We start from the raw sequence: 25,405 nt of genomic DNA on the forward strand, positions 1-25,405 counted from the left end.
TTGTGTGTGTCTGTATTCAAAAAAAGAGAAGGTTGCCTTGCATTTGCATATTACACTGATGTTCAGTTTAAAAAAATGTTGGGCTGTGTAACTCTTTGTAAGAGGGGGCCATCTTACATGAAGAGTTGCCTTACTTCTGAGTAAATATGGTACACCTATCTCCTCCAACTTGAAGAACAAAGTAGTATGCTTGAAAGCGATTCACATGTTACAAAGTACCCAGGTTGGGTCTGGGTTCCCAGGACAGAGTAACAGTCAGATGTGGGTTCTACTCTGCTACGGCATACCTAATAGCCAGTGTAGAAGAGTAGTTGGGTGTAGTTGGGTGACCTTGGGCTAGTCACAGTCCTGTTAGAGCTGTTCACACAGAGCAGTTTCTCTCAGATCTCTCTCAGCCCCAGCTACCTCACAGGGTGTCTGTTGTGGGGACAGAAAGGGAAGCTGCTTTGAGATTCCTTCGGGTAGGGGAAAGCGGGGGTATAAAAGCCAACTCTTCTTCTTATGTCTGCCATGGAACCTTGCCGGGTCACCTTGGATCAGTCATAAGCTTAAAGCCTAAGCTATCTCACCCAGTGGTTGTTGAAAGAAAATGTGGGAAGGGAGAATGATATAAGGCAGGGAGAATGTAAGAGAGAAAAGCACATCTGTTTGGATTGGGGCTGCTTCACAAAAGATCTTCTGTCTCCCCCTTTCACCATTTTCCCAACCTGAAACCGTCAGAGGGGAGCACTGTTTGGCTTATTGCGTAAAACCATGCGTGTGAACACGTAATCTGAATTGGGTACCCTGTACACACGTGCTCCTGACTGTTACGCAAGATGGAGATTCCAGTCACAAAGTTGTATTTTGTAATGTGTGAATCAACATTTACCGCCGAAGAGGGTTCAGACATCGTCCTGCTGCTACACTAGGAGGTGATGTATGTTATCTGCCTTTTCGTCACTGCGAGTGTAAAAGGCAGCTGAAAAGCCAGGTGTCTGAATGTAAAGGATTAAAGAAAAAAAATAGATTGCTATTTATAGTTGTGGAAGTTTTTCGTTTACTCTGTTTCGGTTCTTCGCCTGAATTATATTAGATCAGTACTCTGAGAGGTTTCCAAACTAAGTGTCCTGCAGGGTTTATAATTGTATGATTGGGGGCATCCCCTCTCCCTCTTGACCCAGTTTCCTCTCCCCTTTATTAGCTGTGTGCCAAATTGAGTCTTGCTGATTTTAATTAGCTTCTTTAGTAACAATTTTTCTATTACTTATCCTGTACTACTGCTACTACTACTTGTTGTTGTTGTTGTTGTAGTTGTTATTATTATGTGATTTATTCCCCGATACTCTCGAAGCCGGCTTGTGGAGAGTTACAATGGCGGGTTTACAGCTCTCAAACTCTGTTTTCCTTATCTAGCTATTTGCCTTGTGAGTTGTAGAGTCAATTCTCTCTCTGTGGAACCATCTGTATTTCTTGCGGGTCTGAGGAATGTAAGGCCGGAGACCGGGACCGGTCCATAGATCAGTCGGTATCGGGCTGCAGCTCCTCCTCATCCTCCACCCCGGCTGCTACCTCAGGGGCTGCCCTGCCACTCTGCCACCAGCTCGCCTTTGGCTGGGGCTCCCCCATGGCGTGGCACTGGGCAGCTGCTACTGGCAGTGCTACTGGCAGTGCCCCCCCAGCGGGCGATGGGAAGTCAGGGGCACCGGCGGGAAAGCAAGCGGAGCAGGGGCTCAGGTGGCAGCAGCGACGTCCCTCGGCAAAAGACTTCCCCTTCAGGACCTCAGTAAAATTGTCAAGCATTGACCGGTCCCCAGTAATAAAAAGGTTGGGGCCCACTTTTAAATCTCTGTGAAATGACAGAAGAGGCTAACTTGACTCCTTGCTTGAAGCTTCTGTGGTCTGCTTCACAGACCAACATTATAATGTTTTACTTTTCTTCAGTTTTATATCTGTACAATGTATATTTCTCAGTTACCATCTGATTTCAAATAAACGCCTTTCAAAAAGAAATGTCAACACTCTCTCTTCTCTTCCAGGAAAAAAGTGCCAGTTCACATGTAAGACTTAAGTCTAATAAAGAGCTTCCAGGACTAGTACATCAACCTAGAGCAAAGTAAGTATTTTTCCCCCCTTCGAATGAATATCTTTGTACCACAGTGTTTTGCTTGCTTTGCTGTGCTTTTCTTGTTTCTTCCAGAGCTTGCTGGCCATCCTGGCCTCTTTCATAAGCCTTGGATGCAATACGAGGTAAAGGGAGAACCCCTGTTCTTGTTAGGATTGTAAGCACAGACTAGGGCTTGTTAAACTTCTGCATAGCTTTGCATTCACCGTTTAATTCTGAAGTATTGCCTTAATTTCAAAAAACGCACGAAACCATGGTTGCTTGGTTAACCCGTGGCTGGGCACGATGTCTGAATTGACAAACTTGTGATGTGAAGTGGATTTGCAAACCACATTTTTGTATTAACTATGGTTTTGTGTGATGTCTTCATTGGGGGAAGCCTTGGGCCTAAAGATCAAAACTGTCTTCAGAAAATAAAACTCTGATTCATGATTCGCTTGTATGTTTCCAAGTTCAAACCAAGTTTGAGTTTTTGCATAACATCATTCGGGTATGACAACCGATTTGAATACTAATGGTGAGGTCTAGAACTGTTTGAAAAAATAACTTCAGGCCACAGACTCTTTCTGTCATGTGTGAAATGACTTTCTCTCCTACAGCTTCCATTCTGGGGCATGGGGAATGAAGGTCTTTGCAAGACTTATCACAACCACATTTGTTCTTTGCCATGAAATCCTTGCAAATTAAAGAGCAGGGATTCCCTTATTGTTGATGGCTTGTACATGTAATGCCTCTCTGGATAGATTCACATTTGAACAGCATCTCCCATAAACATGGTTTACTTGAACTTGCATTACTTTTCTGTTGTCTTTTCTGTTGCCTGTGTACATACCCCATTATTTACTGACCCATCAAAATTGTTCAGAAAAAGAGGGCACACAAACATATTTAAAAGTTCATCTGCCCAGTACTTTGTTACATGAGACATTTATAGCGTTAAAAAAAAGGGGGGGGTTGCTCACCAAAGACCAACAAGGCAGGATGGTTTCATTTGAAATCTTGACCAAGGACTTCTAAAGCTTACTGTTCTTTGTGTTGTAGTTTAAATAGTTATAAGAAAGGGAGCCTGTATAAGATATGTATTTACTGGGAATGTTGGTTTGGCCCATCCTGCAAGTGTTTCTGGAATCTCAGTCTCAGAGGGAAGTGGTTTAGCAAGTACCCACCAACCCTTCTTTCTCTATCTGTGAGCCTCAGGAGTCAGTGAGGGAGTCTTCTTGGCCCTTTCATGCTCAAGCTGATAGCCTCAGTTCCTATGAGACATCTGAGCATCTCCAGGCTTCTGCCCAACCCCCACCCCTCCCCATTACCATGGCAAGTAGCCCAGTTTCCTTTACAACTGGGCATCACTGGATATAGAACAGCTGCTAGGCAATGGATTCCCCTTCCACTTTGGTGTTCTGATTGAACATTCTGTTTTCAAAGGGTCGTGCCTCACCTACTTCTGCATAGTCAACCTGCATTGCACAGTCATCTCTCTGTTGGTGGGATATAAGCTGGGGCCATTTTCCCAGTTGAGCCTTGGACATGAGCAGGTTTCTTCAGTTCTATTGTTTTGTTATTCTGTAGTTCAACTATTCTGCTTTTGGTTGTCTTCTGGTTGTTTTGTGGCCAGAAAGAAGAGGCTTTGGAAGCTGATAGTAGATTTTGCACAAAACTTTTTTTTATCCCATAGATATTAAAATGGCTTTCTGGAAAGAACGTTATTTATTTTTTGTCATTTTGCCACATAAGCCCTACATAACAACTGTTATCTTCTGCAGCCTAAAACAAAGAAGCCCCTTCAAATCTAACTTCTCAGATGCCAAAATCAAATACTTATTTTTAATTCATTTTCACTGCTCAAAAAGCTAGTTTTGAAGTGGCTTCTGGTTTCTTTTGTGTTGTAAAAAAGCTCGGTTCCAATTTAAAAAGTAAATAGAACACCCTTCAAAATGCCCTTGTGAGCCAAAAAGCATATTTCTTCGGTTATTTTTAGAGCATACAAGGGTGCTTTTGTAGGGGTTTCTTTTTTGTGTGTATATACATATATTGCTGATTACATTTTTTTAAATCAGGAAGACCATAAAATCATGTGAACCCCCTTCCACTGCCTTACGTAATACAGCCTAAATATGTGTTTAATACCTCAGCAGGCATAAAGTCATGAGTATATGGCTTCCTGACCATCATCAAAATTGTGCAAGTGATGTGGTCTTCAACCAGCATTGTGAGGCCATCAACATATGTAATTCTCACATCTCAGTGGCGTTGTACTGCCCCTTCTGGGAAAGCCGTCATCCTCATGCCACTGCATACTCATGTGATAGCTGATCATGAGCTTATGCATTAAAAGGCAAAGGTTTCACAGGGGTAGGAACTTGGCACTTAACAATGACCTTATTGAAGGTGTTATTGTTTTCTAAGCTATAAAGTCCACTCCACTGTGGAAAGAACTTACTGCTTTACTTATTCTTTTATTGTAGCATTAGGACATTTGTTAACAAACATACTGCATTCAGAGTGTACTGTGGAAATTCCCATGTCATAAAACTTTGACAGCCAGGTGGGACAGTCTGCATGATGTGTTCATTCTAAACACAATTTATGTCATTCTGGGGTTTCCTTCTCGATTTTAAAACATCTTCATTTGATTTAGTTGAAAGGGGAACTATGGAGGGGCTGCAGGTAAAGTGCTTGTTGCGATTCTCTACTCGCAGCCACTAGGGAAGGAAGAAATAGCATGGGGCAGATTGAGGTAATGCATCATTACCACCACCACCACCCCAGCCCTCTAAAGCAGTGGTCCCCAACCCCCGGCCCGGAGACCAGTACTGGTCTGTGGATCAGTCGGTACTGGGCTGCAGCTCCTCCTCGTCCTTCTCCCCAGCACCTTTGGTGCTCTCCAGTGGCCGCCATGGCTGGGGATCCCCCTCAGCGTGGCACTAGGCAGCTGCTGCCAGCAGTGCCCCCAGCGGGCGGCGGGAAGTCAGGAGCGCTGGCGGGAAAGCAAGTGGAGCAGGGGCTCAGGTGGCGGCAGCAATGTCAAAAGACTACCTCCCCCCCCCCCCGGGCCTCAGTAAAATTGTCAAGCATTAACCGGTCCCCAGTGATAAAAAGGTTGGGGACCACTGCTCTAAAGGGCATTTTCCCAGCTCAGCTGTGCAAGATAGAGGGGCTTTCTGCATTCGTCCAAAATAGCACAATGGTTACTAATTGAAATCACCACAGTTTTGCCGTTATGCACAACGTTGTTGACAATCTGCCACACACCTGAAACCGATCCGCAAAAAGCGCTAGTTGTAGTGCTTTCAGGGAAATCCCAAAAAGTGGATTCACCCTCCAGAAAGCGCTACACTCCTGCAACCAATCTGCAACACTAGCGGGAAAGTTCTGTGCGTTACCATTGTTATGGTTTCTGCAAAGTCCCTCCCCCTGGCTCTCTCCTCTGATCTTCCGGCGAAGCGATCGCCATTTTTTTTTCTCCGAGCAAGCCGAGATCAACGCACCGGCGAGCCTTCGTTTAGCCAGCGAGGCTTCCCCGGCTGCAGTCCCTCTGTTTAAAGTCACTAAGCACAAGCAACACAAAAGCCCGTTTGCTGGTTTATTTTCCCTTTATTTTTCACACAGTTTGCGGCCGAAAATCGTGAGGGGGGGAGGATTTTTTTTTCATTCGGGGGGGAGCGTGGCAACGATTAAACGGCAGCTCAAACACCACCTGTTAGCTGGATGGGTCTCTCCGTAGCAACGAATCAACGCAGATTCGTTGCAACGGGTGTGTGTTGTTTTTTTAACTTCCTTAAAGGGAAAGGGGCTGTTTTGGAGCATGCTAACGGCCGCCCATTGGCTGCTTGACGGCCAGGGGCAGGATGAGCTAAGCAATAGCGCTTCCTGGCTAGCGATTTTTGCCGAGACGGGAAGCCTGTGGGAAACGATAGAAACGCAACTGGATTCCACTACAAAGGCAGGTGTGCATAATGACGAATTCCACTATTTTAAATGCGATTTTTCGTTCTGCAAACAATTTGCAACATGGATCCCAGTGCAGAATGGCCCAGAGCCTTACAACAAAGCTGAGAAAAAGACAGTGACAGGAAAGGCAGAATCCAAGCCACAGGAGAGCGGGCAAAGGTTGACACGCTTTGGCACACCTGTGATAGAAGAAATTAATGGAAGGGGGGCAGCAAGTGGAACAAAAAGTAGGCTGTGGACCTGGTTCTTGCCCCTTCCTTCCCCACACTGCCCTAGCAGGGGCACGTTTTCCCAGAACACTCAATCATAAATCAAGTCTAGCAGGAAGTTTCCAGTGCTTGAATGGTTTTGGTTTGTTTGGCCTTTTTTTTAATGAGTAGGCTAGAAGTCAAGACATGAAATGATTGATTACAAATAAAATTCGACATACAAAACAAGGATAGAGAAGGGAGCTTTTGTATAAAACTAATCTCAAGGTAAAATCAAAGGCAGAAAGCACAGATGAAAGAAGAACTGTTAATTTAAGAAAGCTCATAATTATTAGACTATTGCTATAGCTGGATAAATTAGAGATTAATGCACTTCCTGTCAACCTGAGTTGTCCATAGTGGTCCAATGCACCGATTCTGTTGATGGTGATGGATTCCTTTTCAAGAAACTAATATTATTATAATCATATTATTATTATTGTGATTTATTTCCCGCCACTCCCCGAAGGCTCGTGGCGGGTTACAGTGTCAGTTAAAACCCAAATATCCCATTAAAACTCCTGACATAAAACAATAAAATGCAGATATCAATATCAAAAACTATACAATAAAATAAGATATGGCAGAAACATCATCCCGTCCCTAGTAAACCCCAGCAATACCTCGGCAGGGGGAGGAGGTTGCAGATGGACTCGCAAACCCCCACTCCTATAGGGGGGCTATGATCTTCCTTTTCCATCTCTGCCAGGATAGGTAAGCACGCTTCCTGGTCCGTCCCCCTACCTTGCAACCACAAGACCTCCATCTTGGAGGGGTGTAGTTTCAGATGACTCTGCTCAAGCCATTCAGCAATGGCTTTCAAACATCTGGCAAATGGATCCGGGGGGAGTCCGGGTGGCCATCCATGAGGAGATAGAGCTGGGTGTCATCAGCATACTGGTAACAACCCAACCCGAAGCTCCGCACCAGTTGGGCCAGAGGGCGCATGAAGATGTTGAAAAGCATGGGGGAGGGAACCACGCCTTGGGGGACCCCAAAAGGGAGCTGATAGCTTTTGTGTGAGTTGTCTATTATGCTGCATATCTAGTGTTTCCATAAATGTTGGCATAGGATCAGTTTTAGCCAATAGTCAGATAAATCTGCCTTGATCTTTTTTTCCAAACTTGCAAAATTTGTGTGCTGCTTTTCTGCCCTTACAGGGGCAACCAAGGTGGCTAACAATTTTAAACATGCATAATCTAAACCAGGGGTAGTCAACCTGTGGTCCTCCAGATGTCCATGGACTACAATTCCCATGAGCCACTGCCAGTGTAGCACAGATGAGCCACTGCCAGTGTAGCACAAACATAAAAGCATCAATTAAAACATTGGTTAGTAAAAAGGGATCATTGAGAGAATGATTAATGAAACAAAAAAGTCTTCACCCACTGGTGAAAGATGGCAGCAGGAGTCAGAGAAGTCTCCATGGGGAGAGCGTTGCAGAGTTTTGGTGCCATGACTGAGAAGGCCCTCTCCCCAGTTGCCTTCCCCCTAATCTCAGAAGGCAGGGACACTTGAAACTGGGCCTCCAGTCCTTCAGGAAAGCTTGGAGTGTCCAGCCACCACCTGTTCAATTAACTTACTGAAGAATGGAACATTTGAGACTGGTTGATAATTATTAACATTTTCAGAGTCAAGGGTAGGCTGCTTTAGAAGGAGATACACCACAATTTATTTCAAGGCTGGGGCAACCACACCCTCTCCTTGGGAGAGCCAGCATGGTGTAGTGGTTAAAGAGTGGAAACCTCTAATCTGGAGAGCTGGGTTTGATTTCCTGTTCTTCTACATGCAGCCAGCTGGGTGACCTTGGGCTAGTCGCAGTTCTCTTAGAACTGTTCTTGAAGAGCAGTTGTCTTACTGCTCTCTCAGCCCCACCTATCTCACTGGGCTTCTGTGGTGGGTCATAGAAGCAGGGTGGTGTGTTTCAAACTTCCAAGGAACCTGTCCCTGAACTGATGAAACTGACAAGTATCCCAAAAAGATGGACAAGTCAGCAACCTGGCACCACCTGATCCTGTCCCTGCTAGCACAGAGTCCAAATCAGAACGGATGTGAGAGATTTCATTTGCAAAACACTGAACAAAAGAGGCCACAGTGGAACACTGAGCAGTCCACCTCGTCCTGCAGGGCAGATTGCATCAGGCAATCCCCTCGGAACAGATCCCCTGGCCTACACTGTGCAAACACAGCGGTGGCGGGAACGTACACCAAGAGCCAGCTGGTGTAGTGGTTAGGAGCCAGACTTCTAATCTGCCGAGCTGGGTTTGATTCCCCGCTCCACCACATACAGCAAGCTGGGTGACCTTGGGCTTGCCGCAGCACTGATAACGCTGTTCTGACCAAGGATTAATATCAGGTCTCTCTCAGCCTCATCTACCTCACAGGTTGTGGGGAGAGGAAAGTGGCATATAAGAACCAGTTCTTCTTCTTCAGTAATATCAGGGCACTCTCAGTCTCCCCTCCTTCACAGGGTGTCTGTTGTGGGAAGAGGAAAGGGAAGGCGGCTACTGTAAGCCACTTTGAGACTCCTTCGGGTGGAGAAAAGCGGCATATAAGAACCAACTCTTCTTCTTCTTCCTCTTCTTGTTGTTTCTTTGCCACCATCACTGCCACAGTGATGAGCTTTATAAAAAATGGGCTTTTGCCCATGTCTTATCCAATTTGTCTTCAGGCTTCATTCACTGTTGCTCTGCCTTTGTCTTTTATATTGCCTGCAGCCCCTCAACCAACCAAGGGGCTGCCTGGGCTCTAACTCTTGGGCGAGGACAGCTGGAAGTTCCTTGGTATACTGAAATCCAGAAGTGCCTGCCTCTCCAGCGAAAACTGGTTAATCTTCTGAAGGTAGATTAAGAACCATCTTTCCAGTGCCTAACTAACTTATCGACCTACATTTATAATCCATTAAAGAATTAATCTTTTCAGTATTCAAGCAGGCATTTTCGCTATCTTCAAAGTTGCAGGGATATCTGCCTCAGGCACTGCTGCACATGAGTCCCCATCCCATGACTAGGCCTGTTAGTCCTCAGTTGAGCATAACATTTATGTCGAGTTTTACGTATGTGAAATCCAACATGCCTCAAGTTCAAGCTGCCTCATCAGCACCCACCGTACAATTCGTGTTGGATTTTGATTCCACGTAAACCTCATGCCTGTTAATGGCTGTGCAGGACATTGTGATCTTGATCCTTTACCCATGCGTTGGAGAAAATTGTCTGAACCAGCCCCCAGTGGGAGCTTAACAGGCCGAGCGTAAAATGGTAGATCTGAAGTTATCCACACTGTTACTGAATGATCAAGTTGGACCTTGCTTGTAATTTTTCTTTTGCTGGGGAGAGATTGATTTCTGGCAGTTCCCCTTATCACAGCAGACCTCTTGTTCCCATTGTATACGGCACTGGTCAGACCACACCTGGAGTACTGTGTGCAGTTCTGGAGGCTTCACTTCAAGAAGGACGTAGATAAAATTGAAAGGGTACAGAGGAGAGCGACGAGGATGATCTGGGGCCAAGGGACCAAGCCCTATGAAGATAGGCTGAACTTGGGAATGTTCAGCCTGGAGAAAAGGAGGTTGAGAGGGGACATGATAGCCCTCTTTAAGTATTTGAAAGGTTGTCATTTGGAGGAGGGCAGGATGCTGCTCCCATTGGCTGCAGAGGAAAGGACATGCAGTAATGGGTTTAAACTACCCAAAGAACTATATAGTTGTACTTGTATCAGGAAAGGAATTTTCACAGTCAGAGTAGTTCAGCAGTGGAATAGGCTGCCTAAGGAGGTGGTGAGCTCCCCCTCACTGGCAGTCTTCAAGCAAAGGTTGGATACACACTTTTCTTGGATGCTTTAGGATGCTTAGGGCTGATCTTGCATTGAGCAGGGGGTTGGACTAGATGGCCTGTATGGCCCCTTCCAACTCTATGATTCTATGATTCCCCGTCATGTTTCTGGGATCTGCTGCCCCCCCCCAGATCTAACATTTGGGGGCATATTGGTCTGCAGTGGGAGGCGAGGTAGTGATGTCTCACTCTGCTGATTAAAATTCTTCCACGAGTAGAGGTTTTGGGCAGGATCCCAACCTTCAGCTGAAAGAGACCGCAATTGATCTTCTGTCAGCTAAACTTTTTTGAAGTAATACCACAAAGTGACTGACTGTATCCTTAGGGAGTTACTCAGTCTCTGCCCCCTGGCTATACAGGAAGCTGGGAAAAGAACCGAGTTATACAATTGGACTATTTTCCCCCTCAGAATAGTTGTTTGTATGCCTCGCTGTGCTGTGGAATAGATGTTGCCTCCGATCGACACTTTACATTCTGATTTAATAGCTATATTTATACTTGGACGTCGGCTGGCTTGTATCTCACAGGCCGTGCTAGTCTTGTGGGCAGCTCAGTTGGGGGTGGAAAGTACCATCAAGTTTGGGATAACCTGTAAGGTTTGCACAGCGTACAGAACTGGTTTGCCACTGCCTGCGACTGTGGACTTCCTTGGTAGTCTCCCATAGAATCATAGAGTTGGAAGGGACCTCCTGGGTCATCTTGTCTAACTCCCTGCACTATGCAGGACACTCACAACCCTATCGCTCATCCACTGTAACCTGCCACCCCCTTGACCACAGCCTCTCTGTCAGATGGCTTTCCAGCCTCTGTTTAAAAATTTCCAAAGATGGAGAACCCACCACCTCCTGAGGAAGCCTGTTCCACTGAGAAACCGCTCTAACTGTCAGAAACTTTTCCAGGATGTTTAGACGGAATTTCTTTTCAATTAATTTGATCCCATGCGAACCCTGTTTAGCTTCTGAGATCTGATGGCACTGACCTTGCCTGGGCTATCCAAGTCGGGGTGGGACAGAAGCCTACTTACTGTGTATATATTGGTCTGAATGTTGTTTCAAACACTCTGTAACCTAAAGGATTTATTTTACTCCGTTTGGCAAACGTTCATGTTCGTGCAAAGAGAGAATGCCAGTGTTGTTACATTTGTCTCCACAGCACAACTCAACTCTGTGATAAAAATCTAAATGCTGTCATGTCTGAGCCACTGCTGTTCCAGAAACCAAATGTACTGATAAGCTTTTGTACCAGTCTGATGTCACGGCTAGGGCAGTCATTCTCAGCCAGGGTTACCATAACCCCAAGTTACTCCAAAGCCCTGAAGCAGTTCCTCCAGTTAGAAGGGATCTCTCTCTCTCTCTCTCTCTCTGTATATATATGAACGGCCAATTTCCCCTTCCAGTTTCTTATATGTGGAAGAAGTGCCAGCCTATTCTACTGAGCTGACGGTAACAGATAAGCCAGCCAGAGCAAGCTGGGGGGACGGGGCCTGGGATCATGGCCAGAGGGGAGGGCAGTTGCCCAGCCAGTGATTAGGGCCTGGGAGGGAGGGGGCCAGCCCTGGTCTCACCACCATGTGGTAGAGGCAGGAGCACCACAATCCAAGGCATGAGTCTGGGCAGCCAGCAGGTGGGAGCTGGGAGGGAGGGGGAGCGGGTCCCGGCCTTGGCTCCACGGGTGGCGGCTGGCCACCAAGGGGGTGCAGGGAGGAGGGCCTGGGAGGGAGGGGGTTGCTGCGCTGCGAGACCTCGCTGCTGCCTGCCCCTCTGCCTGCATATGGAGGCCAGCCTGGGGAGGGGGGAGGGGAATGAGCCCCAGCTTTGGCGCTGTGAAGGGAGGTGAAACCCCCCCAGCAGCGTTCCCCCCTTGGCTCCAAGCAGTCCCATGTGACCTTGCAAGGCCTCGGTGGAGCCAGGTCTGGGGTGGGAGGCAGGAACACCCTGCTGGTGCTCCTCTTTGGCCCCAAGCAGCCCCGCCCCAGAGTTGCAAGGCCTTGGCAGAGCTGGCCCGCATGTGTGGGGGAGCTAAAGCCCATTGTATTTTTTTTTTGCAATTGGATTTTCTGCTAGTATGTGTGTACATATATTTTAACTAACCCAGGGAGGAGTCAGGAGGACACAATGGCTTTCTGTTCATCTGTCTGTCTGTGATGGCCTTGTTGAATCCGCACATAATGAAAAGGGAATAGGAAGGAAGAACTGAATCTGCTGCACTCTTCCATTGGCTTCTGCCATTTCCCCCCTTTTACAATTTCTTCTCAGAGCCCCGCTAGCAGAAAATGGTTGAGGGAAGGTTGTTGCAAGCAAAGAAATTCAGATATTCAACCAGAAGAGGACTGTTTCTAGTGCCAAAGAGTCAACCCTCCAAAACAGCCATTTTCTCCAGGGAAACTGTGGTGTGGAGATGAGCTATAATTCCAGGGGATCCCCAGGTTCCACCTGGAGGCTGGCATCCCTAGCCGTGAGCTATTACACCTGGATCCAGTGCAAGGACTATCCACAGCCTGTACGATTCCTTTCTCCCCAGCTCCCCTTTGCCCTGGCAGCCATTTCTGACCCTGGGGAAATATATTCTCAGGTCTTGCTAGAAGTGCCAACTTCCTGGTGGGACCTGGATATCTGCCAAAGATACAAGTGATATCCAAATCACAGAGACCATTTCCCCTGAGAAGAGTTGCTGCTTTCCACCGTGGAAGTTTTGCTCAGGCAAGGTACTGCACACTCAAAAATGAAACAAGCTTCTTATTCAACAAGTATTTTATTTTATTGGTGATGCCACGCACCCTGTAAGCTTCCAGGGGTACAGCAGGAAGTCTTGGCCAGTTGGCATTATTTATGAGCTTCCTTGAAGCCTGAAGAATATCTCAGGGGTTACTTCACAGACAAAAGGCTACAATATTGGACTGGGCTTGGGAGAGACTCCTTTTCAAATCTCCACTCAGTTATGAGGTTCACTGGTTGAGCTTGGGCCAGTCATGCATTTTCAACCTAGCCTACATCCCGGTGTTATTATGGGAGTGAGATTTAAGAGGGGGAAACTATGTATGTTTTTTTGAGCTCCTTGGAGGAAAATGGGATTTAAGAAGTAGCAACTAAATAAGATGTACTTTTTTTCTTAATTTTGTACTTTTGTTTTCCCAGCCTCACCTTGTTTAGTAAATAAAATTACTTAAATAGTTGGGGAGATATAGTAGTCAATAGCCTTGAGTATTGGGAGGTAATTAGCTTTACAAATGAGTTCTTAAACTTTTTTGAATGTTAGTCAACTGCAGGGATCGTCTTGTCTGATTTTCCTGAAAACTAAGAAGGAGGGGGAGGTTAGTTTTTATACCCTGTTTTTCACCACTTGAAGGAGTCTCAAAGCGACTTACAATCGCCTTCCCTTCCAATCCCCACAATGGACACCCTGTGAGATAGGCGGGGCTGAGAGAGCTCTGACAGAACTACTCCATGAAGACAGCCCTATCAGGGCTAAGATGAGCCCAGGGTCACCAAGCCGGCTACATGTGGAGGAGCGGGGAATCAAACGTAACCACTATACCAAGCTGGCTCTTTTTTATGTGTGCAAATGCCATTGTATTGGCATCTAGAGCCCAGACGAGGCAGAGCTGAACTTCAAATGCTGAATTCCAGCCACCTTGGACAGCATTATAGGGCAGACAGGCTGTCTGACAGTTTTGGCTGTCTCTCATGCTCTCTGCATGTCAAGCACACCGTCAGCAGCTACAAAATTAAATTGCTGCATCACCTTTTAGAAATGGCGTAACAGAACCATTTCTCTCCTGGTCGGCATATATCATGATCTAGGGGAGGTTAGGGACCGCATCGCTATGGCTGTCATTTTGCTGCCCCTGGCCGTCAAGTTGATGCCCCTTCTTGAAGAGTCCTTGCAGGCTTCTTAAACCACCTTTGCCTCTTCAAATTGTTGACTCCTTCCAGTTCAGTCCCTCATGATGGAAGGTTAGCACCCGGCAGAATTTTTAAAAGGCCAGCTGTGATCATGGAGAGGACTGGCTCGGGGCACAGACAAGCCTTGTTTGAACTAACCGTTTTCCACATGGAATTTATGAGGAGGAAGCTTCAGTATGTGACAGCAGTTACTCACATTCATCCCCCTTTTGCTTTGTCTCAGCTTCTCCCTTCTTTGCATTGGTTCCTCAGGGCAAGGATCATTCTCTCTCTCTCTCTCTCTCTCTCTCTCTCTCTCTCTCTCTCCCTCCCTCCCTCTCCCTCTCCCTCACACACACACACACACACACACACACACACACAAAAAGAAAATGTATACTGGTTGTACAGAAGTAATAAAAGAGTAATGTTGTATGAAACAGGCCTTAAAATCATTTAGCAAATTGGGTTTTTCTATCATTATTTCCCTGCCTCTGGTTTTTGTTGTTGTTTGGCTTACCATTTGAGAGCCAGTGTGGTGTGACACTTGGGGTGTCGCACTTGGATCTGAGAGACCCTAGGTATGAATCCTCACGCTGCCTCTGCCATGGAAGTTTGCCTTAGTCACTCTCTTAGCCTATGTCCTGCCCCACAGGGTTGTTGTTAGTATAAAATGTAGGAGTGGAGAACAATATAAGACACTTGGGGTCCGTGCTGGGAAGAAAGGCAGGATATAAATGCAGTCAATTATCTGGAAATAATATCTTCCTGTACAAATTTGCATCTTTAAATGAACTCACATCCCCACTTCTAGGATTGGACCTAAATAATCACATTGTGAGAGGCTGATTCAACAGTCAGTCATCTACTACAATAGTCTTCAATAAAATCAGAGTCCAGTGGCACCTTTAAGACAAAGATTTATTCAGGGCGTGAGCTTTTCGAGTGAAAGCGCTCTTCGTCAGACTATTTAGAGTGCTTGTACTCGAAAGCTCATGCCTTGCACTCGAAAGCTCACTGAGCAGGGGTGGCCATACTGTGGCCCTCCAGACTACAATTCCCATGATCCCCTACCAGCATGCATCTGGAGAGCCAAAGTTTATCCACCTCTGGTGCAGAAGGTCTGTTCCCTATGCTGAGTTGTGAAAGCTCTGAAATTTGGAACCTAGACAATCCATATTCCCTGCTCAGAAAGGCTTGCTGGATTTCGTGACATGCTTTCTATTTTCTATCTTTCATTTGTAACTGTGAGGCAAACTACATGATACGTTCTTTCACTTGCTTATATACTGGTTAGCACATGTTTCCCACAGACGCACAACATCTACAGGGAACTCCTTTTTTGGGGGGTGGGGGGGCAGAGTTTAAATATGCAAAAGTACAAAGCACTAGCTGCTTAAAGAAGAAATAGCTTTATTGAGAAATGAAACAACTTTGTAAAGAGAGAGAGAGGAGAGAAAGCCCTAACAGTCTTACTGTTCCTCTTCATTGGAAGGCAAACAACGAGGAAGTGTGCTCAAACAGGAGTCTCCACTTGAGCCAACCAGGACACAGGGGGAGATTATTTTAAAAATACCAGGTAGTTCCTGCTCTACATATGCTAACTGCATGTCTCCTCTGATGCTCCCTGTAGGATATTCTTTATATATTCTGTTCAATGATGCACAGTACAAATACTGCATATTCTAACACGGACTGTATGGGGAAAGAATTATTTCACTAATTTTGCTGTTCCACATAAAACAACAAATGCCACTGGGGTTTTTGAGGAAGTGGGATTTTTAAATCTGGTGGAATGAGCTCCCAGAAGAGCTGAGGGCCCTGCGGGAATTACCAGCATTCCGCAGGGCCTGTAAGACGGAGCTCTTCCGCCAGGCTTATAGCTGAGGCCGGGCAGTAAGAAGATCAGCCCCCCCCCCTCACAAACTGGCGGTAGAGAGTATCATCCCCCCTCCTGTAGTTGAGGATGTGGAGACCAAATGAGTAGATTAAGCCATCGTTGTTGCCACTATTGTAAATTTATTGGATCTTATTATTATTTTATGGTTTTAGGGGACGGGGTTATGTAAGCCGCCTCGAGCCTTCAGGAGGAGGCGGGGTATAAATACAATAATAATAATAATAATAATAATAATAATAATAAATGTTTTTTATGGTGGGGTTTCTAAACATTGTAACCTGCTTCGAACCAGCGAGTAACTGGGAGTGGTGGGCAATAAATTGAATAATAAAATAATAAATAAAAATCAGCAAAGAAACTATCTCCAATGCAGATTTCGTGCAAATAATCTGCTCAGGGGGGAGGCAGGAGTACTCCTTCCCTGTGGTGCCATTCTGAGCCCCTTTGGACTCTCCTTAAAAAAAACCCCAAAAACAAGCATATCCCTGCAGCTGTTGGGGGCTGCATGGAACATGGGTAACCTAGTATAGCTGAGTGAAATAACATATTGTGTTGTTTACTTCTGTAACCGTTTCCTCACTGGAGGCTTCATGCCAGGCTGCAGGCTAGAGTTTGAGTCAGGGCAGATTGCCCCGCCTTTTCCTGCTCCCGCACAGGGTAGCATTTGGCCCGGTGCACCTCGTCTGCCCTGGATTTGTGCTCCCACACGGGAGCCAGGGCAGCGAAGTTCCCAGTGCGGAAACAGTCTGTATCTCTCTTTTGTGTCATTTACATCAGGTATCAAGGAAAGGAATAGGAGCTGTGTTGGAAGCCTGTGGTCCACCGGGAACTCTGTAGCTGCTGCTGATGTCTTAGCAGGCACTTTCAATCATATCTGTAAAAAACAAGGACTAGAAACTTGCCTTTTTTTTTTCAAAGTCAATATTTTATGGAAGCTGAATTTTATGCCTGGTGCCCCATTCTGCCCTTTCTTTCTGTGCTCTGTATTGAATTACAGCAGCCTGTGCATCCCGAGTGGCATAAGAACGCACGTTTTTGAGTGGTACCTAATTTATTTGTTTTTTCCAAAGGCAGAAGGAAAAATTAGAGAGATGACATTGTGTGTTCATGATGCATGAAGGTGGGTGGGGAAAAAGCAGCATGCAGCCCTACAAAGTCTCTGTCATTTGGTACCTTGCTTCCCCTGATTCTCAAGTTCAGGTTTTCACATATTCCGGACAACCTTTAAAAACAAGTTTATTTTTTCCTGTGAATTTTATGACTAGTCCAGGGGTAGTCAGACTGCGGCCCTCCAGATGTCCATGGACTACAATTCCCATGAGCCCCTGGCAGGGGCTCATGGGAATTGTAGTCCATGGACATCTGGAGGGCCGCAGTTTGACTACCCCTGGACTAGGCCATGTAATAGCTTGCTCTCTCTCTCTCTCTTACATACTCACTCACACGCAGGTCCAGAACACACCCGCTCAGTTTTCTGTGTCCTCTGACTTTGTCAAAGCCTTTGACCTTAACTGTGTGTATTTGCCTCTTAAGCTCCCCTGGGGCAGCGTCTGTCATCTTGCCTCCCGTACCACACAAACGCACTGACAGCACTTTGCCAACAACTAATAATAGTATTTTCTTTTTCCAATCCTGCACACGACTGTGAAACACAGTCTCACTGACCTGGGCCCCACGGTATGCTGGAGTTAATGGGAGTAAATTATCTGACCTTCTGCCTTGAGAGAAGGGGAGGGGGGGAACGAGAGTAGGAAAACCTGGGAAATGTCAATGGGTACTGGAGATTTCGAATGAGCGTAATGTAAAGAGTTACTGTGCTGAATCTGAGCTCTACAGAAGGGCCTTTGAGGGTAAATTGCAGTAGCTTTGCTGTCTTGCTGATTTGTGCTACGGAAGCTTTGTAGACTCACTACATTTCTACACAGGCACATACATGTCTCTCCACCCGGCTCCTTCCTCATCCCAACAGAGTTTTAAGGGGGAAATTTTTTTTAGTCTTACCAGACTGCAGCCCTGTGATACCTAAGCCCCATTGCCTGCTGATTACCCGGGAAAGGACTGTTTTTCCTGGTACTTTCTCCTACTAAATCACAGTCCCTGTTTTGCCTTTGAGGGAGAGGCCTTTTTCAAAATACAGGTTATGGTTTCAACCTCCCACTAGCCAAGTTCCATCACTAAAGTTTTCTCTGTGTGAATATGCCTAGTCTCAGTTGCTCATGTTTATCTTTATTTATTAGATTTTTAAACTGCCATTCTCCGAAGACTCATGGCGGATTGCAATACAAAACAGCATAAAAAACCCATTCCATAAACAAAACAGAACATTAGCTAAAAAGATAAAAACAAGATTGACAAGATCCTCCCCCCCCCCATCCCCTCAGCTGTCTACACACACACACAGGGCGGGGTATGCTAGATGCTACCACATAGCCTGAGGAAGTGCCCCATTGTTCCTAAGAGCTCCATTTTACTGCGAAAGAGCTCCATTTTACAGGCCCTGTGGATCTCCGGTAACTCCGTCAGGGCCCTCAGCTCTCCCGGGAACTCACTCCACCATGTTGGGGTCAGAACCAAAAAGGCCTGGCCCAGGTTGAGACTTCCTTAGGGCCAGGGAATTCCAGGAGATTAGCACCCAGATAGCGGAGAGCCCTGCGGGGGCATAAAGAGGCAAGCGGTCCCTCAGATAGGCGGGGCCCAAGCCACAGATGGATGCCCATGAACACTAAATTCCACATGTTGTGGCTGGTGAGGTTTATTTTGAGTTCTCAACATATTACAAGCTGCTGTGGGCTTGGATGTTTCACTGGGGATAGATTAAAACTGCACTTGGATAGGTAAAAAGTATGGCTCAGAGGCCAATGAGCTTTGTAGCTGTGATAGCATCCAGGCTCCTTTTTTGTCTGCCAACACCACTGTCACCCCATGAATGTCCATTTTCCTTTCTCCGTGCTATCATATTCTTCTTCTTCCACTACCTACCATAAGAACAGCCCTGCTGGATCAGACCTTGCTGGGGTCCATCTAGTCCAGCATCTTGTCTAATGCAACAGCCACCACTTCCCCTGGACGGACAACAAAAGGGTAGAGAGGCTGAGGCCTTCCCCCAATGTTGACTCCTGGCTACGGGATTCAGGGGTTGACTGCCTCTGAACATGGAGGTTCGATTTAGTAATCATAGCTCTTAGCTGCTGGTTGACCTATCCTCCATGAATCTATCTAACCCCCTTCTAAAGCTGTCAGTTCCTGTGGCCATCACTAGATCCTCGGGCAGCGAATTCCACATCTTAATCATTTGCTGTGTAAAGAAGGGTTTCCTTTTGCCTGTCCTAAATCTCCTGCCCAGCAGCTTCATTGGATGCCGCCTGCATCAGTCTGTAGGCCTGAAGAAAAAAGATCCCTGCAGCTACCCCTGATCCCTTTTACATTGTTGAGAAGGAGTGGGGCAGAGTGAATGGAGGAAATGGGGCCAACTTTTCCTTCTTGGCCCTCCCCCATTTGTTAGTCTGGCTTTACTGCTGTCACTGCTCTCTATTCCAGCCTCTGAGCGGCACAAGTAACCGGAGAGTTTAGAGCTCCCTGTCAGGCCTGCTCCCATCTCCCATTTTGTTTCTTGCCCCGGTGAGTTCCTCTGGAAGGATGGGGGTGGTGAGAGACCTACAGCTGTATTCTCTCGGCCCGCCATGCATGTTTATTCAGCACTAAGTCTCATTGATTGCAACAAGAGCTTCGTGTCAAGGAAGAGTGAATAAGACTGCAACCTTACAGCGCAGCTCTGTGTATAGTGACTTAGAAATAGGTGTGCCTAGGATTGTAGCCAAATCCCATGCATATTTACTTAGATGCCGTGTTCATTGCCACTTACTCCCAAGAAAGTGAGCTTAGGATTATGGTTTCGGGACTACAAGGTTACTTACATGGGGAGGGTCATGGGCCTGTCAATTCTGACATACTCTTGTTGCTGGGTTGGTGCATCAGACCTAGGGGAGGAGATCTTGTTAATCACTGGATTCTTTGGCCAGCACTGCTGACAAAAAAAGCACCACTAGTCTGCAGAGGGGATTTTCTGCTCCCTTGTGTAAGTGGCAGCCCTAAAGCTAGGCACAAGTGCTGCAGGTATCTAAGGAGCAATACCCATTTGTAATACCTCTGAGCCTCTCAATGCACTGTTCTTCTTGTGTTTCAGCATGCACATCTCTGAAAGCCAACAGGAATTTTTCAGAATGCTGGATGAGAAAATCGAAAAGGTAAGAACGGTGTTGCAAATTTTTCCAGATTGACAGCTGTGGAACGCCAGCGATTGAGATACGTGAATCTCGGTGCCAAGAGAATTAAGAATCCGATGGGGTTATATTACTTGCACAGCGAGAGTTCTCGTTTATTTGCTCGTTTAAAACCATTAAGTCCTGTCTTTCTGCAGAATCAGCTTTCAAAATGGCTTCGCAAGTGTTAAAAGCAGTTGAACATAAGTCCGAAGCCCAACCTAAGAGCTGCACAAGGCTCCCTGGAAAAGGGCAGGAAAACATGAATCAGCAAAAACACATTTTCTGTTATTTTATGCATTATCTATAAAACAATCTTTGTCTATACCAGCCACAAAAAAACTCCTTTTAATGTGGAACCTAAACAAGATGATAAATTCAGAGGGGTTGCCGAGTTAGTCTGTGGCAGCAACAATAAGCAGGAATCTAATGACACAGCGCAAACTAACAGGGTTTTGTCCCATCATAAGCTTTTCGTGGCAGATGGCAGATGGATGCAGTGGGCATCCATCTTCACCATGCGGACGTGCGAATGAGATTATGAAAAAATATATATATACAGGGTCTGAGGTCCGTGAAACCCGGGAAAGACCAGGGTGAGATGTATTTGGAGTAAAAATTCAAGTGTAACCGAGAAAAGAATAGAGACTGTTCATAATAGCTCTATAGCAGTGATCCCCAAGCATTTTGAACCTGCAAGCACCTTTGGAATCCTGATTCAGAGTGGGCGGGTGCGGGGATAAGATGGCTGCCACAGACAGCTGCCAGTGCTGTGGCAGGCAGCAGATGCTGCCAAAGTAACCTTCTTAAAAATATGCACAGCCAAGCAGATTTTGTGGGCAAAAACAGCACATGATCCTCCCCACTTTCTAAAAACATGCAGAAGGCACCAGGAAAGGGTGAATCTCATTTCGTTGTTCGGACTTCGGCAGGTGGGTATTGAAACCTCTGGATAAATTCTAATTCATTAGTTTTAGGTTGTCTTTGAATGTTGTTGCTTTTTAAATCGGGGGTGGGGGGGGGAGAATGGTGACTTCTAAATCAGTTCCAGTATCCCAGGAGGTTGAAATATTTTCTCCCACGATTTTCTGAAAATTTCCAGTTTTAATGTCATTTACTAAAGTTAGTATTACGGAAATATCCCTGAGGGGGAGGGTGTTGTACAAACACGACATGGTGCTCACATTCCAGTTGCAGTCACCACCAGCTTAATTGGCAAAGGTTTCACACAAGGTATTCATCTTCATGGAATCAATTCAGTAAATATGAATTATTTCTGGTTTTAGAACAGGCTTTTTAAAAAATCTAGGGGCACAAGACATGGCGTTGATAGGCATGCCAGAGGGAGGCATTTGGGGAGAGCATTTTGTGTTTTAATTTTTGGCCAAAGGATTTCCACATTTTTAGGTAAGGGTCTTTACTTTTTATTTTATTTATCATTCAGTTTATACCCCGGCCTTCCTGGCATGCCGACTCCAAGGCTTGAAAGCCTTTTAATGCAAGGCGACAGCTTAGCAACTGAGCTGGAGGAGGGGGCTGCATGGGATTTGATAGCACGCAAAAATGGAGATGAATCTCTTTTCTAATGGAAGAGTAGCTTCTGTGCATTTTGCTCAGTGGGCATTCCGGTTCATTCTTACAGCTGCCACTGCAAATGTCTCTACTAATAATAAAACGTATTGGCTAAATAAAACATCAGAGCAGACTGTGTTTCATTTCATGGCTATCTTTGCAGTTGTAAAACCTGCCGAAGGATGTGTTAAAGGGAGTTTTCTGGTGACAGTGAAGGCTTAGGTGGTGATTGGCTGGGCTGTCCTGATGTCAGAGAAGCCTTGTCCAGGCAGAAGGATAGCAGCCTGCCAGTGGCTGAGCAGTTCTACAGCATGCAAAGGAGGATAGGAGAAGTTGTGGCTTGAAAGAGCAGGAAGTCTGGAAAGCTCATGCTTCTGTTCCAAAGGACTAAAGAGGAAGGAGAACTGTTTTTTGTACCTCACTTTTTACCACCCAAAGGAGTCTCAAAGTGGCGTACAATCGCCTACCCTTCCTCTCCCCACAGCAGGCACTTTGTGAGGCAGGTGAGGCTGAGAGAGCTCTGAGAGAACTGTGATTGGCCTAAGGTAACCCAACTGGCTGCATGTGGAGGAATGGGGAATCAAACCCAGTTCTCCAGATTAGAGGCCACTGCTCTTAACCGATGAGAGCCACAGGAAGAAGACTGAGATAGAGAAAAAACTGGCTAGACAACAGAATTATCCTTATAGCCAGCGGGTGCTAAGATGAAGAAATTCACACTTGGATTTGAACTAACCCACTTAGTTTTTTATTCCAGTCTTCCAGTCCTCACTGGATTTCAGATTCCACAATAATATCAAAGTTTTGATACGTGTCAGTGCAAAATTTATAGGCCATAGCTAATGCCATGATTGAGTAGAATAGCTTGCCTAAGACCACGGATTGCATAAGTTTTAAGCACCCTTTGCATTATGTTGCGTTATGGTCACACTCTTTAGGTGGCTGGCTCTGAATTGCATGTGTTGGCCTTCTTCCATTGCTGAAAGCCATAATTATCATTAATGCTGTTGGCAAACAGGGAAGATAGTTGGTTCAGTGTTTTGAAGACGTTGAAGGAAGCAAGAGAACTTGCAGTAGAATAAGTGAAATGGAGTTGCACACAAACTCAAAAGAGCCTAGGGGAAGGGGAAACATTCCACCTTTAACTGTGCACCCCAGCTAATTAAAATCTACCACCACCGATTAAAATTGGACCCCATTGATTAACTCCAGGTAAAATATTTGTTGAGATTGGTCTGTGACACAAGTGCATGCTATACGGAGCTTCTGGTTTTGCAGCAGTACTGTGTACCTGAGTGGGAAAGGACATTTCCCTTTGCAGTGTGAATAGCATCCCATAAAGTCAGAAAAAGAGAATGTTGACTTGTCCTAGAATTCTTTCAGGGCAAGAAAATGACAAGTTTATTGAGAGAAGGAATCCTGCTAGAGAGAGTGTGACCTTTTATATTCTCTGGGGAAGATGCAATCTTTGGTGGTTTCCAGGGCATCGGTTATGAATTCCTCCCAAGAGTCCGGAATTCTCTTACTTAGGGAAATGTTTCCATTTTATCTGTTGTGTGTCCAGATCTTTCTCTGTCCTTTATTTCAAAGCAGATATCAAATCACATCTGGTTTGCGTTTTATAAACCAGAATTGGCAGAGAGTGGTTTGCAGCTGAGCCTTCCCCCGTGCCTTATTTGAGGTGCTCCATCTCTTTCAGTTTAGTTCAAAGGGGGTTGTGTTGTTTTCCTCATTATTGTGTTTCTTTAAAAAAAAAAGAAAAACCTGCTGAGTGGGCTGAAACTGTTGATGAATCCGCAGTAACAATAAGTGGCATCGTTGCGACAAAACCATGAATCTAAACTCAGCGTTACCGACAGGTTGTTTCCATGGTAGAAATGCAAAAAGACTGTCTTGCAAGACTGGTGCGTAGAAGTGAAGTGCGCATCGGAATGAAAGACGAAGAGTAGAAGAAGAAGAGTTGGTTCTTATATGCCACTTTTCTCTACCCGAAGGAGTCCCAAAGCGGCTTACATTCACCTTCCCTTTCCTCTCCCTGCAACAGATACCCAGTGAGGTGGGTGAGGCTGAGAGAGCCCTGATATCACTGCTCGGTCAGAACAGCTTTATCAGTGCCGTGGCAAGCCCAAGGTCACCCAGCTGGCTGCATGTAGAGGAGGAGCTGGGAATCAAACCCGGCCATTTGCAGTGTTTGTGTCTGTTCTAAATGGAAGGCATAATCAAAACGAAGCAGGAGGACTCTTCCTACAAACAACAGAGGATACCACCAAGGAATAAAGGCCATAAGTACTTTTTGTGGATGATTCTTCCATAGCGTTCAGAGATCTGCTATAGTATTTCTGTAGAGAGGAAATGAGGATAATTAGATTCTGCGTGTGATGAAGAACTTTGTTCAGAAACACACAGGCTACTACCTTTGGGTAGTAAAAAGTGGAATCCAAAAACCAGCTCCCCCTTCTCTTGCTCAGTGGTTCAGAATAAACATCAGAAATACGAAATGCTGCTGAAGCTCCCTGGCTTGCGCCTTAACCAAGGTTTATACTCAGTTGCAACCTCTGTGTACCCCCACTCTTTTGGAGGGCAAGTGCAAAGGTGTAGTGAGCTTCCACAGAAGCTGTGAGAACACACACTGATTTAGGAGGATACCAGAGCATCGTTATAAGTTAACCCACTCAGCACCACAACGCCCAAATAGTCCAAATGGAGACACTTTTGTTGGCACAAAAATTTTGTTGGCACAAAAGTGGATTTTTAAAAAATTGGTGTTTCTCAGGTTGGAAAGGGAAAGCAGATGTAACATATCACTACTTGGATATGTTCACAGTATCCTCCTGACTCCAGTTGTTATGAAAAAGAAACCAATACAGAAATTTAACATATTGCAGTTTACCAATCCCAGTTTATTTAGTACATTGCATGTCCACAATCCTTGGTTCGGTTTCTCAAATCATGACATTAGTGTTTTCTTTTCTGCTACTGTCAGGTGTACCTGGCACTTTAGAATCCCTTGCCTTCTTCATCTTATGTGACAGAAGAATTTGGATCTAATATCCTGTCACAGACAGTGTTATTATCCTGGGCTTGATGTGCAACGGGGCCTTGCTATTAAGACATAATCCAAATTAAGTAACAGGACTATACAATGAGAAGGAAATGAAAGAAAGCCAAGTAATCAAGGAGAGTTTTATCCAAGGTTTATTTTATAGCTTAAAGGTTTATTTTAAATAGGACTCCCCAAAGCAGGGGGGAGAGAGAGAGAGAGAGAGAGAGAGAGAGAGAGTCACTAGGGAAGTGTCCCAGTGGAGAATGGAGACGATTATAATTGTGCCAATTATGTCTGAAAAATGAGTCCCAAGGGTCTATTGGAGAGGACTGGGTCAGAAGGACAAGTAATTAGCTTGACCCTAGAAATCAAGGCATAAATATTATCTTCAGAAACGGTAGGTCTGAGATACAGCACAGCCGTGAGAATAAAATATTGTGGATTCTCGGAGAGTCACCACAGGCAACAGTTCTCCTAACTGAATAAATCGGCCTCAGGATGCAGCTTTGTCTTTTTAAAGTTGAAGGGTAGATACAGCCCTCTCATGAAGCAAGGTTTGGGGTGCCGCTGTGGGTGGCAGACTGACAGACCAACCTGACCCATGGAGTAGAGTCCAC

The 25,405-nt window shown here is 45.6% G+C and overlaps 1 protein-coding gene across 6 annotated transcripts in view; it reads left to right on the forward strand.

Annotated features, from left to right (window-relative positions):
• C4H1orf21 (chromosome 4 C1orf21 homolog) overlaps positions 1 to 25,405 on the forward strand; it is a 271,997-nt gene that overhangs the window by 237,030 nt on the left and 9,562 nt on the right. For all 6 annotated transcript variants that reach the window (XM_077332646.1, XM_077332647.1, XM_077332644.1 and 3 more), the window contains exons 4-5: positions 2,019 to 2,095; positions 20,098 to 20,158. In XM_077332646.1, the coding sequence (XP_077188761.1) occupies positions 2,019 to 2,095; positions 20,098 to 20,158 (138 nt within the window). The remainder of the gene's footprint in view (positions 1 to 2,018; positions 2,096 to 20,097; positions 20,159 to 25,405) is intronic.

The sequence above is a fragment of the Paroedura picta genome, chromosome 4 (genome assembly GCF_049243985.1).
Source record: "Paroedura picta isolate Pp20150507F chromosome 4, Ppicta_v3.0, whole genome shotgun sequence".
Lineage (NCBI taxonomy): Eukaryota > Metazoa > Chordata > Lepidosauria > Squamata > Gekkonidae > Paroedura > Paroedura picta.